The 17,062-nt window shown below is 45.2% G+C and overlaps 1 protein-coding gene across 2 annotated transcripts in view; it reads right to left on the minus strand.

Annotated features, from left to right (window-relative positions):
• Window positions 1–17,062, minus strand: part of CSMD2 (CUB and Sushi multiple domains 2) — a 347,705-nt gene that overhangs the window by 178,080 nt on the left and 152,563 nt on the right. Inside the window, exons 8-10 of one of the 2 annotated variants that reach the window (XM_064731593.1) lie at window positions 11,605–11,682; window positions 3,124–3,211; window positions 500–624 (exon numbers count right to left, since the gene is read on the minus strand). In XM_064731593.1, the coding sequence (XP_064587663.1) occupies window positions 500–624; window positions 3,124–3,211; window positions 11,605–11,682 (291 nt within the window). The remainder of the gene's footprint in view (window positions 1–499; window positions 625–3,123; window positions 3,212–11,604; window positions 11,683–17,062) is intronic. The other variant, XM_064731594.1, reaches the window with a different exon arrangement.

The raw sequence follows: 17,062 nt of genomic DNA on the forward strand, positions 1-17,062 counted from the left end.
TCAACGTCCCTCCAACCCAAACCACTCTGAGATTCGACCTGAGGGCAGGATGGGTGATGGAAAAGGGACAGGAAGGAGCTGGGAATTCCCACAAATCCCAAAATCCAGCCAAGCTGAGCCCCTCAGACTCCCCCTGAATCCCTGGGAGTGTCCAAGGCCAGCATGGAAGGCCAGTGGAAGGAGCAGGATGGTCCTCAATGTCCCTCCGACCCAAACCATTCTGAGATTTGACCCAAGGGCAGGATGGATGATGGAAAAGGGACAGGAAGGAACTAGAATTCCTAAAAATCCCAAAATTCAGCCAGACTCCCCTTGGATCCCTGGGAGTGTCCAAGGCCAGCTTGGAGGGACAGTGGAAGGAGCAGGATGGTCCTCAATGTCCCTCCGACCCAAACCATTCTGAGATCTGACCCAAGGGCAGGATGGGTGATGGCAAAAGGACAGGAAAGAGGTGGAAATTCCCAAAAATCCCCAAAGCCAGCCAGGCTGAGCCCCTCACCTCTGCAGACGGGCCGGTGGTCGCTCCAGGCCACGATGATGTCGCTGACTCTCTTGCAGGTGATGCTCTTGGAGCCCTGCAGGTCGTAGCCCTCGTTGCAGGAGAACTGGATGCTGGAGCCCAGCCTGGAGAGGGGACACAGGGGACATCAGCCAGCTCCTGCACACCAGGATCTGGGGCCAGAGCCATCCCCTGGCCCTGCAGGCAGCAGGAAGGGAGGAGGGACCAGCTCTGCCTCCCCTCTGCTGGGTTTGCCCCAGGTGCTGATGCACAAATCCCAAATTTTAGTGACATTTCAGTGGGAATTTCACCCACAGCCCTGAGAGAGGACACATTCAGAATTCTCATAAAGTGAAATAAAAATCTTTATCAACTGCTGAGAGTTCTGCTCTTTGTTCGGTGGTTTGGATCCTGAGCTTTGCTGTTCCAGCTGCTTTGTTCACTGGGGTAACACCATCAGCAGCTGGGAATTCATCCCGTGGAATTTAGGGAGTTTATGGGATTCCCTTTCTTCTGCCTTCTCTCCTTTGCTGGATTTAAGGAGAATTTGATAGACTGGGATTTAACTGAGAGGCACTTTCCATGAGCAAAACAGCTCCTGGAATCCCAAATTTTAGCGACATTTCAGTGGGAATTTCACCCACAGCCCTGGGAGAGGACACATTCAGAATTCTCATAAAGTGAAATAAAAATCTCTATCAACTGCTGAGAGTTCTGCTCTTTGTTCTGTGGTTTGGATCCTGAACTTTGTTCACTGGGGTAACACAATCAGCAGCTGGGAATTCATCCCATGGAATTTAGGGAGTTTATGGGATTCCCTTTCTTCTGCCCTCTCTCCTTTGCTGGATTTAAGGAGAATTTGATAGACTGGGATTTAACTGAGAGGCACTTTCCATGAGCAAAACAGCTCCTGGAATCCCAAATTTTAGTGATATTTGATGGGAATTTCACCCACAGCCCTGGGAGAGGACACATTCAGAATTCTCATAAAGTGAAATAAAAATCTCTATCAACTGCTGAGAGTTCTGCTCTTTGTTCTGTGGTTTGGATCCTGAACTTTGTTCACTGGGGTAACACCATCAGCAGCTGGGAATTCATCCCGTGGAATTTAGGGAGTTTATGGGATTCCCTTTCCTCCCTCTCTCCTTTGCTGGATTTGAGGAGAATTTGATAGACTGGGATTTAACTGAGAGACACTTTCCATGAGCAAAACAGCTCCTGGAATCCCAAATTTTAGCGACATTTCAGTGGGAATTTCACCCACAGCCCTGAGAGAGGACACATTCAGAATTCTCATAAAGTGAAATAAAAATCTCTATCAACTGCTGAGAGTTCTGCTCTTTGTTTGGTGGTTTGGATTCTGAGCTTTGTTCACTGGGGTAGCACAATCCAGCCTGCAGCAGCTGGGAATTCATCCCATGGAATTTAGGGACTGTTGGGATTCCCTTTCCTCCCTCTCTCCTTTGCTGGATTTGAGGAGAATTTGATAGACTGGGATTTAACTGAGAGACACTTTCCATGAGCAAAACAGCTCCTGGAATCCCAAATTTTAGTGATATTTCAGTGGGAATTTCACCCACAGCTCTGAGAGAAGACACTCCTCCTCTGAGGAGGAGGAATTCAGAATTCTCATAAAGTGAAATAAAAATCTTTATCAACTGCTGAGAGTTCTGCTCTTTGTTCTGTGGTTTGGATCCTGAACTTTGTTCACTGGGGTAACACAATCAGCAGCTGGGAATTCATCCCGTGGAATTTAGGGAGTTTATGGGATTCCCTTTCTTCTGCCCTCTCTCCTTTGCTGGATTTGAGGAGAATTTGATAGACTGGGATTTAACTGAGAGACACTTTCCATGAGCAAAACAGCTCCTGGAATCCCAAATTTTAGCGATATTTCAGTGGGAATTTCACCCATGGCTCTGAGAGAGGACACATTCAGAATTCTCATAAAGTGAAATAAAAATCTCTATCAACTGCTGAGAGTTCTGCTCTTTGTTCTGTGGTTTGGATCCTGAACTTTGTTCACTGGGGTAACACCATCAGCAGCCGGGAATTGAGCTCATAGAATTTAGGGGCTGCTGGGATTCCCTTTCCTCTGCTTGGACTTGAGGAGGATTTTACAGTCTGGGATTTGATTGAGAGACACTTTCCATGAGCAAAACAGCCCTGGGCGGGAGAATCAGATGAAATATTGATTCCCCATGGCCACCAGCAGCTGGGGCATCCCTGCCAAGCAAAACTGGGAACTGGAAAGGAACAGCTCTGGTTTAAACTTCCTAAACCCCAATTAGCCGGCACCACACAGACTCAATGACGAGGAACCTCAGCCACCTCAAATTCTCTAAGGGCAGGGCCATGCTGGGGTTTGAGCTAATTTGAAAAGTGATTTCTTTCTTTTGGCTGTTTCAGTTTTTTCCAGGGGAGGGATGACAGCACAAAACCTGGATTGGGAAAGGATAAAAACACTCCGAGAGATCTTGGTGGAACAGCACACACAGGAAGGGTTTTACACACGTGTTCCCCAAAACTGGGCAGGATTTTGGGAGGGGGACAGAGCAAACAGAGCCCCCCACACCAGGAGCACACCCAGGAGCTCATGCACAGAATAAAACAGAAAATATTCTTACCTAAAATCGTTGCCTATCCTTTTGCCTCTCTCAGGAATCCCAGGGTCTGGACACAAATTATGTCCCTGGGACACACCAACCTGAGTTACTACAAAGCAAAGAAAACAGCACATACAGAGACAGAACAGCAAAAGGAGCAATTCTTTCAGCAGCTGGCTTGGTGGATGTGGCGAGAAAAATGGCAACTGGGAGCTCAGAAACCTCAATGTTTTTATTCCACAAAAACAACAGCTTTGGAAACAAATATCCTGCTCAGTTTACACACCTGAGTGTTTTCTAGGAAATGCCAGCTAGGGACACAGTTTTCCCTCCATTCCACTACAGAAATACCTCTGGAAAAAGTTGATTTTTTGGTATTTTTTTCCATTCTGCTAAATGACACCAATCACAGAGCCTGTTTGATTAAAACTCCACCTGCCACCCTCCAAGGTGACCTCAGAGCCCTCAAAAACCCAGCCCAGTGTGCCAGGGAAAGAAAACAACTCCATGAAAAAAGGCAGGGAGTGATCTCAAGGGGGAAAACCAAGCACAGAACGAGAGGGAGAAAGGAGAGGGGGATGCAAGTCGAGGGTTTGAAAGCCAAGTCATTTAGTTGGAACATGGAGAAAAATTTATGGAGCAACCTGGGTGCCAACAAACATGAAATCCATGGGGTGGAGGCCAGCACTGAAGAAAGCTCCCAGCTCCACCCTCCCCATTTCCAGCCCTCTCAAGGCACAAAGGAGGGTTCAGGGTGGGGGAACCTGGGGGTCCCTCAGCCCTGGCACAATCCTGATTTCCAGGCTGAATTCCAGCACACCAATAAAGGGCAAAAGGGGGATTTTGCCACAGGAACTCGATGGGATTTGGTTTTCTCCGCACCCAAACCTACAGCACATTTCTCAGCCAAAAAAAATACTCCATTCCCTGATGGCTCACGGCACAGGATGAGGCTCCTGGGGAAGCACAGCCCTAAAATTCCACATTCCACACGCTGAACCACTGAAAGAACCCCAATTTCCATTCCACCTCTGCCCAGCACTGGATTACAGGGAAGAAAATCCCAATTTTATTCCAAATTCGGTGCCCCAAAGGAGAGGGTGACACTGAGGTGACACCAGCCCCCTTCCCATGGCAAACAGAGGGCTCAGCTGGAGCCCTGCAGGGGGAATGGGAGAATCCATGGGGAGAATCCATGGGGAGAATCCATGGGGAGAATCCACCCACACTGGACACACACAAAGCCAAAACCATCCAATATTTGGAATTAACCCCTGGGGAATCCCTGGTGCATCCCCAACTACAAGGAAAATGCTTCCCAGTTTTGCTGATCCCAAAAATATTCCAGCTTCTCCTCAGCACTAACACTCCTCTAATGCCCTTTAAGTTCTTTATAGGAATTTCCTTTTTAAGCCCCTTTTTTCCTCCCTTCCCACCGTGCTGGAGCAGGGATGGGGCTGGGATTGTCCCCACAGGATGCTTTGGTGCTCTCCTGTGTGTGTGGTGAGGTGACAGAGCTATGAATTCATGGAAAACACCCTCTGAGGGATTATTTTCCCATTTTCCAAGTCCATAACCTGCCACAGACATAATGAAAAATCCTTTCATTAGGATCTTTCCTCCTGAGAAGCTGAGAAGCTTCATCTTCTCCATGTTTTGCTGGTTTGGAATGTGATTTGGAGAATTGTTTACCCAGCATGTGAATTGTTTTTACTTGATGACCAATGACAGCCACCTGTGTTGAGGCTGTGAGGAGTCACAAGATTTTATTCCTTTCCTTTCCTTTCCTTTCCTTTCCTTTCCTTTCCTTTCCTTTCCTTTCCTTTCCTTTCCTTTCCTTTCCTTTCCTTTCCTTTCCTTTCCTTTCCTTGAAATTTCCTTGAAATTTCCTTGAAATTTCCTTTCCTTGAAATTTCCTTTCCTTTCCTTTCCTTGAAATTTCCTTGAAATTTCCTTTCCTTGAAATTTCCTTTCCTTTCCTTTCCTTGAAATTTCCTTTCCTTTCCTTTCCTTGAAATTTCCTTTCCTTTCCTTTCCTTGAAATTTCCTTTCCTTTCCTTGAAATTTCCTTTCCTTGAAATTTCCTTTCCTTTCCTTTCCTTGAAATTTCCTTTCCTTTCCTTGAAATTTCCTTGAAATTTCCTTTCCTTGAAATTTCCTTCCCTTCCTTCTGATGACATATTTTCTTCTATTCTTTAGCATAGTTTTAATATATAATTTTCTTTGAATGTAATACATATATCATAAAATAATAAATCAGCCTTCTGAAACATGGAGTCAAGATTCTCATCTCCTCCCTCATCCTGGGACCCCTTGAACACCACCCCAATAACCCTGGTGAAGCACAGTCAGCAGCACCAAAGCAGAATCTGACATCCTTCCATTTTTTTTGCAGCTCCAAACTTTGCTTTGCCGCTTTTCACAGGCCCAGAGGATTCCAAATCAGGAATCAATTCAGTGAAGGAAGGGAGAGCGCATGGATTCAACTCCCAGCTCCTGACAGGAAAAGTTTGGCCGAATGAAGTCCCCAGGTGCCACCACCACCCTTGGGTTCCTTCCCTACACCCAAAGGTGATGCCTGTACAAAAGCAGCTCCAAAAAAAAGGAAAATTCACCTCAGGATGAGGAACTCAATGAGGTTTTATGTCCCAGAGGCATGTGGGAGTGAAGGAAAATGCTCAAATTCCTGATTTTCCTCTGTAAAAACCCCCCTGACCACACACACACCTGTAACAACCACACACACAAAGCCAAGACCATCCAATATTTGGAATTAACCACCTGGGAGCTCTTCCTCAAAGGAAAAATCCCATTCCCACAGCAAATTCCTCCTCCCATGGTCAAACCCCCCTCAGATCACCCCTTTTGTACCCCCAGAGTGGGCACTGCTGCCACACCCAGTGATTATTTCCCATATCAGATAAAAATGGAGCCTGGAATTCAAAATTTTGGGAAGAAACAATCCCAAATCCCAGGAAAACAAAGAGAAACAATCCCAGGAAAACAAAGAGAAACAATCCCAAATCCCAGGAAAACCAAGGCCCCAGAGGAAAGTTTGTCACCCCCAATGCTGAGGCCCAAACCCAGCTCAGTCTCATTAGTGGAGATTCATTAACACCTAAAACACGAACAGATAAAGCAGAGAACAGGGAAGATAAAGCTGAGGGAAGATATCTCCATATCCCGGGAGTTGGGGAATTTCTCTTTTAAAGAAAGTGAAAGAAAAGGAGGAGATGGATGAGATGCTCATTTACAGAAATTTTTGTTCTCTAGCTTTTGTTTTGAGCACACACACACACAAATAGAGCAGACCAAAGGTTACAAAATGGATTTGTCATGCTGAGAATTTGCTGTGTTCACCTTCCCAAAGTTTCACCTGGGCTGGGCCATTCCCAAATAAACCCTTCAAGATTACTAGAAAAAAATTGTGATGAACTGCTCAATGTCTGTATCAGAAACTCAGGAATTCTCTCCCCCAACCATGGGATTGGTTTTCCATCCCCTTCATTCTCCTGATTTTTTCAATTTCTTCCTCCTCATGAATTCAGTGACAGCCAGCTCTGATTGTTCAGTTTGCCACTGTTAAAATCCTCTTTAGTTTTATTTCTCTTAATAAGAAAACTTCACTGACAGATTCCCAAGGGACAACTTCTCACTGAATTTCAGAACTACAAAACAAAGCAGCATCTAAAAAATAACCCTTTGACAAAGCCCCAGCATTTCTCAGCATGAGGAATTCAGTGAAAGGAGGTGATGGGAAGGACTGCAGCAGGAATTAGATGGTTTAAAGGGTTAATCTGAATGGTCACACCAGGGTAATTCCATGCAAACTTCTGGGAAATATCCCAAAAATCAGACCTGAGAGCTTGGAGCTGATTTAGGGGTGCAGGGCTCACCCCAACGAGGTCCTGCTGCATTTCCAACCCCCAAAGTTCCTTCAGCACCCAAAAAATTAAGGATGAAGGGATTCCAGAACCTCAGTGACACCAACCCAGACACTGAATGCCCCCAAATTGAGCAACACCAAGAGTGGAAAGGTCACAGCCAGGTCCTGACGCTGGGAAAATCCAATCCCAGCTGGGAATGGAGAGCTCCAAACCCCAATTTATTTCCCAGCTGGGAATGTTCCTCCAGGAGAGCTCCAAACCCCAATTTATTTCCCAGCTGGGAATGTTCCAGAACAGATCAGAAGATGAAGCTTCACAAGCACTCCCAGAAGTGCAGAATTCGCAGAGCATCTCCAGGCTGTCCCACCCAAGATCCAGGTGGTTCCTGTGTCCCACAGACACCTCCCCAAAATCCAGAAATTCCTACACACTTGAGACCTAAAAACTGCTCAACCCACCCCAAAAATGACAAAGGAGATTTTGCAAAAATGCAAAGGAGATTGTGACCAAGCTGCACACACACAGAACTTCCAGGCCTTCACCCACCACAAGGCCCCAGGTGGTTCCTGTGTCCCCCAGACACCTCCTCAAAATCCAAAAACTCCCACACACTTGGCTAAGATCTAAAACCTGCTCAACCCACCCCAAAAAATGACTTTGCAAAGAGGATTGTGACCAAGCTGGACACACACAGAACTTCCAGGCCTTCACCCACCACAAGGCCCCAGGTGGTTCCTGTGTCCCACAGACATTTTTCCAAAATCCAGAAATTCCCACACACTTGAGACCTAAAAACTGCTCAACCCACCCCAAAAATGACTTTGAAAAGTAGATTTTGACCAAGCTGGACATGTAGAGAAGTTCTAGTCCTTCACCCACCACAAGGCCTCAGGTGGTTCCTGTGTCCCCCAGACACCTCCTCAAAATCCAAAAACTCCCACACACTTGGCTAAGATCTAAAACCTGCTCAACCCACCCCAAAAATGACAAAGGAGATTTTGCAAAAATGCAAAGGAGATTGTGACCAAGCTGGACACACACAGAACTTCCAGGCCTTCACCCACCACAAGGCCCCAGGTGGTTCCTGTGTCCCACACACATTTTTCCAAAATCCAGAAATTCCTACACACTTCAGACCTAAAAACAGCTCAACCCACCCCAAAAAATGACTTTGCAAAGGAGATTGTGACCAAGCTGGACACACACAGAACTTCCAGTCCTTCACTCACCACAAGGCCTCAGGTGGCTCCTTGTCCCACACACAACTCCCCAAAATCCAGCAACTCTCACACACTTGAGACCTAAAAACTGCTCAACCCACCCCAAAAAATGACTTTGAAAAGTAGATTTTGACCAAGCTGGACATGCAGAGAAGTTCTAGTTCTTCACCCACCACAAGGCCCCAGGTGGTTCCTTGTCCCACAAACACCTTTCCAAAATCCAGAAATTCCCACACACTTGAGACCTAAAAACTGCTCAACCCACCCCAAAAATGACTTTGCAAAGGAGATTGTGACCAAGCTGGACACACACAGAACTTCCAGTCCTTCACCCACAAGGCCCCAGGTGGTTCCTGTGTCCCACAGACATTTTCCAAAATCCAGAAATTCCCACACACTTCAGACCTAAAAACTGCTCAACCCACCCCAAAAAATGACTTTGCAAATCAGATTGTGACCAAGCTGGACACACACAGAACTTCCAGTCCTTCACCCACAGGGCCTCAGGTGGCTCCTTGTCCCACAAACATCTTTCCAAAATCCAGAAATTCCCACACACTTAAGACCTAAAAAGTGCTCAACCCACCCCAAAAAATGACTTTGAAAAGTAGATTTTGACCAAGCTAAACATGCACAGAACTTCCAGTCCTTCACCCAGGTGTCTCCAGGTGGGCCTCACCCAAACACCACAAAACCCACTTGGATGCTGTTTTTTAAATCCAAACCACCACTATTTCCCCACTGTGGGACCTGGAATATCCACACTTACATTCTGCTTTCAGTGCCAGAAACTACCTCCAAAATACGGCCTAAAATCTCAAACTATTTCTTCTACCTGCTTTATCTGTCTCTCAGTATTACCTTCCCTCCAAAAGTGATTCAAGCAAGATTTCCAAATAATTTGACTGATGGTGAGCAGTACAAGGCACTTAATTATGATTTAAAACAAACACAGCCCACTACAACTGAGCACAAGCAGCAGCTCCCTACAGAATTTTGTATTTTTATGGATTTTTTTTCCCCTGCAATAACACAAGCAGCTGTTACATCACTACATTTTCACACAAAACACACCAGGTTTAATCTGACCAGGAAATCCCAAACCCAAAAACCTACAGGATTTAAGAGTGGATCCCTCCAGGGAGGATTTTAGGCCAAGTTTTAGCAAACAGCACCTGAAAATAAAATATTGCTGGTAGGAATAATCAAAAATAAAACAGGGACTTGAAGGCTAGACTTCATATTTTCCAGCCTTAAAAATTTTAGGATTTTGTGGCAGAGCTTTAAGTGATACCAAGATACACAAAAATTCCTGAATTTCTGGTATTTGAGCCAGAGCAACTGGAAATTGCTCTGGAATAGGAAATTTCTTTGGAATTATCCGTGATGCAAACTCAGCTCACGGAGGTTTGGGAGCACAGAGGGGCTCAGCCAACCCTGCAAATCCAGCAGGGAACAGAGCAGATGAGGACTGCAAAAAATAAAAATAAAAATAAAAATAAAAATCTGATTTTCCTGGTGCCATCTCCTTGGGAATCAGCACTTCTGCAGCTGGGAATTCCCTGTGGGAGCAGAAAGCTCCAAAAATAGGGACAAAATAAGAAAAATCCAGAGTTGATAGAGAGCAGGGCATGGAGAAGGAGCTGGAGGGTGACACTGACCATGGAATGGGGCCACCACCCCAATTCCCATTATTCCACCTCAACAACTTCCAGCCTGAGCTGCCCTCAGGATCTGAGCTCCCATTTGGCAGCTCTGAGCCCCTTGGGATGGGATAAACCAGGCAAAGGGAATGAATTCCTATTTTTCCTCCTCAGAAGTGCAGGATCTGCAGGAAAGGAAATGCAGCTGCTGTGTCCTCCTCACCTCAGTGCACTAAAAACGGGTAAAACTGCTCCAAAAGCCATTCCCAGGAAACAGAAATGGGAATTTTGTGTATATTAACACCACAATGCTTCATTAAATCAATGATTTCACTCCTTTCATCAAAATTCCCCAAAATCCAGGGCAAAAATCTCCCAAATCCCCCAAAATCCCCCGACTCCAAACACACCCCTCCGTCTCCACACCCAGCCAGGGGAATTTTCCAATTCAGGAAAGGGCACTGGGATGTTTATTCCAATAAATTCTTCCTGGCAAGGAATGTATCACCCAGCCAGGACTCCATTTTAAAGGATAATTCCCTTTAAAATTGAATTATTTTCCCCTGAACACACCCCAAGTGTTTTCTGCTCTGGAGATTTTGGGTTGTTTTTTACCTTTTTGGGCTTTGCTCCCAAAAAAACAGAGCCTAAAAATTCTCCTGGGAGCTGGGAGGGAAACTCTCCTTCCAGAGCCACGATTCTGATTCAGTCCATGCATTTTTCTGAATTTTGTATGCAAAATCCACCAATTCTGATCCAGCCCATGCATTTTTCTGAATTCTGTATGCAAAATCCACCAATTCTGATCCAGTCCCTGCATTTTTCTGAATTTTGTATGCAAAATCCACCAATTCTGATCCAGTCCCTGCATTTTTCTGAATTTTGTATGCAAAATCCACCAGTTCTGATCCAGCCCATGCATTTTTCTGAATTTTGTATGACAAATCCACCCAGCTGAGCTGTGCAAACGCTCCTCTCTGATGGGGGTAATGGGCTGTGCAACAAAATGAGCAATTCCAGCTTCTCCCCTAAAATCCATTTGGAAAAATGCTCCATCCTGCTCCCATTTGAATCCACATAAAATATTAAATCCCAGTCAGATTCCTCCTGTTTAATTTTAGGAAGAGCCCAAGATTCAGGGACAAAAATCACAGGTTTTGCTCCTGATTTGGGAAGAACCTGATGGAAAACTGAAATATTTCCCACCTGCCCGAGGGAGGCACAGCAGTGACCCCAATGTTCTGCCCCTGACACACCAAGCGCTACACTTGAAAAATCAGCATTGCAACCTGAAAAATCAGCACTCCAAACCCAGAATTATGATTTTTCTGCAAGGAAAATGAAATAAAACTCAAATAGAAAAAGGAAGACGCTGTGACTGCCTGTGTGAATTTTCTAATATTCTGTTTTTAATGTTGTTCCTTATCCCTGCTCATTATTTACAGCAATAGCAGCGATCCCAACCCCGAATTTCTTTGTTTTTCCCACTAAAAGGAGCCTAAAACCACAACCTAGAGCACAGAATCAACCAAATGCAGAATATCCAAGCCTTGCACCCTTCCAAGAGTTAGTAAATGCTTGTGACCAGAGCACTGGGAGGAGGGAAGTGATGCAGAAATGCAGAGGGAAGAGGGAAAAGCACCCAAACTTCTCAGAGTGGCGAAGTTTTAGAGATTACTGGAAAGTCCAATGAAATGTTCCAGGAGATTGTTATCAAAAAAAAGACAGTGAGGAAGAGCCAGAAAAACTTACACACTGATGTCTTCTGGTTGTTGTCCTTGCTGGGCATGAGTTTCACCCCTCTGGACTTGAGCTCCATCTGCTTCTTGACTGCAGGGGTGGGAAACAAAGGGAAAAAAAGAGGGAAAAGTTGAGCTGAGCTTCAGGGATTGTCAAGATTTTATTTTAAAAATAAAAATGTGAATCGCCCACATCCTGCATCCTTCCCTTTGGGATCAGTTTATCCTGGCTGCACAAAACCAGCAGGGTTTGTTTTTCCATGTTAGGGTTTGGAGAGGGATTTGTTTTCCATGTTAGGGCTTTGGAAAATTAATTCAAAATAATTAATTTCAAAATAAATTTCAAAATAAAAATGGGGTCCGACCCCTCTGTAACCCACTAAGAATGGGAGACAAAAGGGAAGCTCTGAGGAGCTTCAGGGATGCTGAGAGGAAAATGCTGAGCTGGTTTCCCCCAATTTTTCTGGAATTTATCCCATGAACCCATTACACAGCAGAGCCATTCCAGGGGAGCACTCAGAACCTAAAAACTGCAGAGCTGGTGTGAACAAACAGCAGGGAAAAAAGCAGGAAAATAAAATTAAACCCCATTATTGGCTAAGGGAAATATTATCTCGGAGCCCCACACCTGAGGGACTCCTCCCCACGTGTGACCATTCCCTCCCTGATCCAAAATTCCACCAGAAGAGGGGAAAAACCAGGAAAGGGAACAAGAATTCATCCATCTCCAAGAGCCCCATCCTTTTTCTCACACCAGGGAGCAGCAATTTGCTTTCCTGCTCTGGATTTGGCTGCTGCTGCCTCCACCCCCAGGGTTTGACACAAACCCCACCTGGCAGAACCATCTGGGAGCAGCACAAACACCTGGATTTGGGATTATTGCAGTTTCCAGAGGCAGGAGTTGGGATAAAACAGGCTGTGAGGAAATGGGATAAAAGAGCAGGGATTGGGATAACCCAATAGGAATTGGGATAACCCAACAGGAATTGGGGTAATTTCAACAGCAACAGGGGAAACCCAACAGGAATTGGGATAATTCCAACAGGAATTGGGGAAACCCAGCCCTCATTGCAGGATTTGGGATAACCCAACAGGAATTGGGATAATTCCAACAGGAATTGGGATAATTCCAACAGGAATTGGGATAATTCCAACAGGAATTGGGGAAACCCAGCTCTCATTGCAGGATTTGGGATAACCCAACAGGAATTGGGATAATTCCAACAGGATCAGGGATAATTCCAACAGGAACTGGGAAAACCCAGCCCTCACTGCAGGAATTGGGATAACCCAACAGGAATTGGGATAATTCCAACAGGAACTGGGATAACCCAGCCCTCACTGCAGGAATTGGGATAATTCCAACAGGAATTGGGATAATTCCAACAGGAACTGGGGAAACCCAGCCCTCATTGCAGGATTTGGGATAACCCAACAGGAATTGGGGTAATTTCAACAGCAACAGGGGAAACCCAACAGGAATTGGGATAATTCCAACAGGAATTGGGATAATTCCAACAGGAACTGGGAAAACCCAGCCCTCATTGCAGGATTTGGGATAACCCAACAGGAATTGGGATAATTCCAACAGGAATTGGGGAAACCCAGCCCTCACTGCAGGAATTGGGATAACCCAACAGGAATTGGGATAATTCCAACAGGAATTGGGATAATTCCAACAGGAACTGGGAAAACCCAGCCCTCATTGCAGGATTTGGGATAACCCAACAGGAATTGGGATAATTCCAACAGGAATTGGGATAATTCCAACAGGAACTGGGGAAACCCAGCCCTCATTGCAGGATTTGGGATAACCCAACAGGAATTGGGACAACTCAACCCTCACTGCAGGAACTGGGATATTCCAACAGGAATTGGGATATTCCAACAGGAACTGGGATAAAAGAGTCTCCACTGCAGGATTAGTGATAACCCAACAGGAACTGGGACAATTCCAAAAGGAGTTGGGATAACCCAACCCTCATTGGCAGGAATTGGGATAATTCCAACAGGATCAGGGATAACCCAACAGGAACTGGGACAATTTCAACAGGAATTGGGATAGCCCAGCCCTCACTGCAGGAATTGGGCTTAAAAAAATCTCCACTGCAGGATTTGGGATAACCCAACAGGAACTGGGATAATTCCAATAGGAATTGGGATAACCCAACAGGAATTGGGGTAGTTCCAACAGGAATTGGGATAACCCAGCCCTCACTGCAGGAATTGGGATAATTCCAACAGGAATTGGGATAACCCAGCCCTCACTGCAGGAATTGGGATAATTCCAATAGGAATTGGGATAACCCAACAGGAATTGGGATAATTCCGACAGGAATGGGAATAACCCAGCCCTCACTGCAGCAATTGGGATAACCCAACAGGAACTGGGATATTCCAACAGAAACTGGGATAATTCAAACAGGAATTGGGATAATTCCAACAGGAATTGGGATAACCCAGCCCTCACTGCAGGAATTGGGATAACCCAAGAGGAACTGGGATATTCCAACAGAAACTGGGATAATTCAAACAGGAATTGGGATAATTCCGACAGGAATTGGGATAAAAGACCCTCCACTGCAGGAATTGGGATAACCCAACAGGAATTGGGGTAACTCAACAGGAATTGGGATAATTCCAAGAGGAATTGGGATAACTCAGCCCTCACTGCAGGAATTGGGATAATTCCAATAGGAATTGGGATAAGCCAACAGGAATTGGGATAATTCCAACAGGAACTGGGATTACCGAGCTCTCATTTCAGCAATTGGGATAACCCAACAGAAACTGGGATAATTCAAACAGGATTGGGATAACCCAACAGGAATTGGGATAACCCAATAGGAATTGGGATAATTCCGACAGGAATGGGAATAACAGCCCTCACTGCAGAAATTGGGAAACCAAACAGGAACTGGGATATTCCACAGAAACGGATAATCTGACAGGAATTGGGATAATTCTGAAGATCGGAAAAAGACCTCCACTGCAGGAATTGGGATAACCCAACAGGAACTGGGATATTCCAACAGAAACTGGGATAATTCAAACAGGAATTGGGATAATTCCGACAGGAATTGGGATAAAAGACCCTCCACTGCAGGAATTGGGATAACCCAACAGGAATTGGGGTAACTCAACAGGAATTGGGATAATTCCAAGAGGAATTGGGATAACTCAGCCCTCACTGCAGGAATTGGGATAACCCAACAGGAATTGGGATAACCCAACAGGAATTGGGGTAACTCAACAGGAATTGGGATAATTCCAAGAGGAATTGGGATAAAAGACCCTCCACTGCAGGAATTGGGATAACCCAACAGGAATTGGGGTAACTCAACAGGAATTGGGATAATTCCAAGAGGAATTGGGATAACTCAGCCCCCACTGCAGGATTTGGGATAAAAGAGCCTTCACTGTGAGGATTTGGGAAAACCCAACAGGAACTGGGATTACTCCGTGTCCAAATCACTTTCTGGGAGCCTTTTCCTTGATGAGCCAGCCCCTTATCCTTGGAGAAACCCACTTCAAACCCTTCCTCCTCCTCGTGTTCTTCCTCTTGTCAGGCTTTCATCCCTAAATTAGCACATCCCTAAGACAAAGCTGTCAAGGAGAATTACCCATGTAACTAAAGAGGAGGTTTTTAATCGTGCTGGGGTTTTTTTTTTGGTTTTTTTTTGGGCTCAAAAAGAACCTGTTTGGAACAGCTGCTGCAGGAGGCTCAGACAGGGGGAGGCTCCTTGAAGCTCACCTGAGGTGCTGCTTTGAGGGGAATGCTGGGTGCAGCTTTTGGCTCATCATTTCCTCACAGCTTTTGGCTTTCTCTTTAAATAAAGCAGCAAGAACTTCAAAAAAAAAAAAATTTTTAGCTGGAAAATATTCATGAGGAAAAGCTGCTCCTGTCTTCCTCAGCAGCTTCAATCTGTTCAGGGCAGCTGTCTTTTTTTATTAATTTAAGAAGGGGAAACTAATTAACAGCAGGCTGCTGTCAAAGCAAATCGAACTCTTTGTTTCTTTTTGCTCCAAATCCACCTGCAAGTGCAGCAGGAGGAAGAAAAAGCAGCAGGGTTTGGGATGCCCCAAAGGTGCCACGTGGATGGGAATCACAGGAGATTTCCAGCCTGATCTCAAGGTTTTTAATAAATGTGATATCAATGGATCAAAAAAAAAAAAAAAAAAAAAAGGATTGGGGCTGCTAAAACTCACTTTTTTGGGGTAAAAAATCTATTTCTGCTTCAAATAAAATAGCGGCAGACATTCCTGTAGTGATTTTCCAGATTTTTCCAAGCCAACACAGGGATACCCCAAAATTCCCTCCCAGGCAACAAAATCCAGGCAATTTCAAGTTTCTAAGGCTGAATTTGGATTTTGGTTTGAATTTTCCAAGGATGTGAGTTGGGACCCTGCTCTGTGGTTGTGCTTTGGGGCACGAGCAGCTTTACAAAATAATCCCCATTTTGGTATTCTCCACATCCGGCCCCCAGGGAATGTTCCCAACTCTCCACACAAACAAAAGCTCAGCTCGGATGATTTGTGCCCCACAAAGGGAATTTAAAGGCCAAGAAAAGCATCTTTGGGGTAAAAATCTATTTCTGCTTCAAATAAAACAGTGACAGACATTCCTGTAGTGAGGCTCCAGCTTTTTCCAAGCCAACACAGGGATACCCCAAAATTCCCTCCCAGGCAACAAAATCCAGGCAATTTCAAGTTTCCAAGGCCGAAGTTGGATTTTGGTTTGAATTTTCCAAGGATGTGAGCTGGGACCCTGCAGCCTCTAAGTCTCTGATCTGTGGTTGTGCTTTGGGGAACGAGCTTTACAAAATAATCCCCATTTTGGTATTCTCCACATCCGGCCCCCAGGGAATGTTCCCAACTCTCCACACAAACAAAAGCTCAGCTCGGATGATTTGTGCCCCACAAAGGGAATTTAGAGGCCAAGAAAAGCCTCTTTGGGGTAAAAATCTATTTCTTTTGGGGTAAAAATCTATTTCTGCTTCAAATAAAACAGTGACAGACATTCCTGTAGTGAGGCTCCAGCTTTTTGCAAGCAAACACAGGGGTAACCCCAAAATCCCAACCAACATTCCCTCCCAGGCAATTCCAAGTTTCCAAGGCTGAAGTTGGATTTTGGTTTGAATTTTCCAAGGATGTGGGTTGGGACCCTGCAGCCTCTAAATCTCTGCTCTGTGGTTGTGCTTTGGGGAACGAGCAGATTTACAAAATAATCCATATTTTGGTGTTCTCCACATCCAGCCCTCAGGGAATGTTCCCAACTCTCCACACAAACAAAAGCTCAGCTCGGATGATTTGTGCCCCACAAAGGGAATTTAAAGGCCAAGAAAAGCCTCTTTGGGGTAAAAATCTATTTCTTTTGGGGTAAAAATCTATTTCTGCTTCAAATAAAACAGTGACAGACATTCCTGTAGTGAGGCTCCAGCTTTTTGCAAGCAAACACAGGGGTGACCCCA

This window comes from Zonotrichia leucophrys, chromosome 23 (assembly GCF_028769735.1).
Source record: "Zonotrichia leucophrys gambelii isolate GWCS_2022_RI chromosome 23, RI_Zleu_2.0, whole genome shotgun sequence".
NCBI lineage: Eukaryota > Metazoa > Chordata > Aves > Passeriformes > Passerellidae > Zonotrichia > Zonotrichia leucophrys.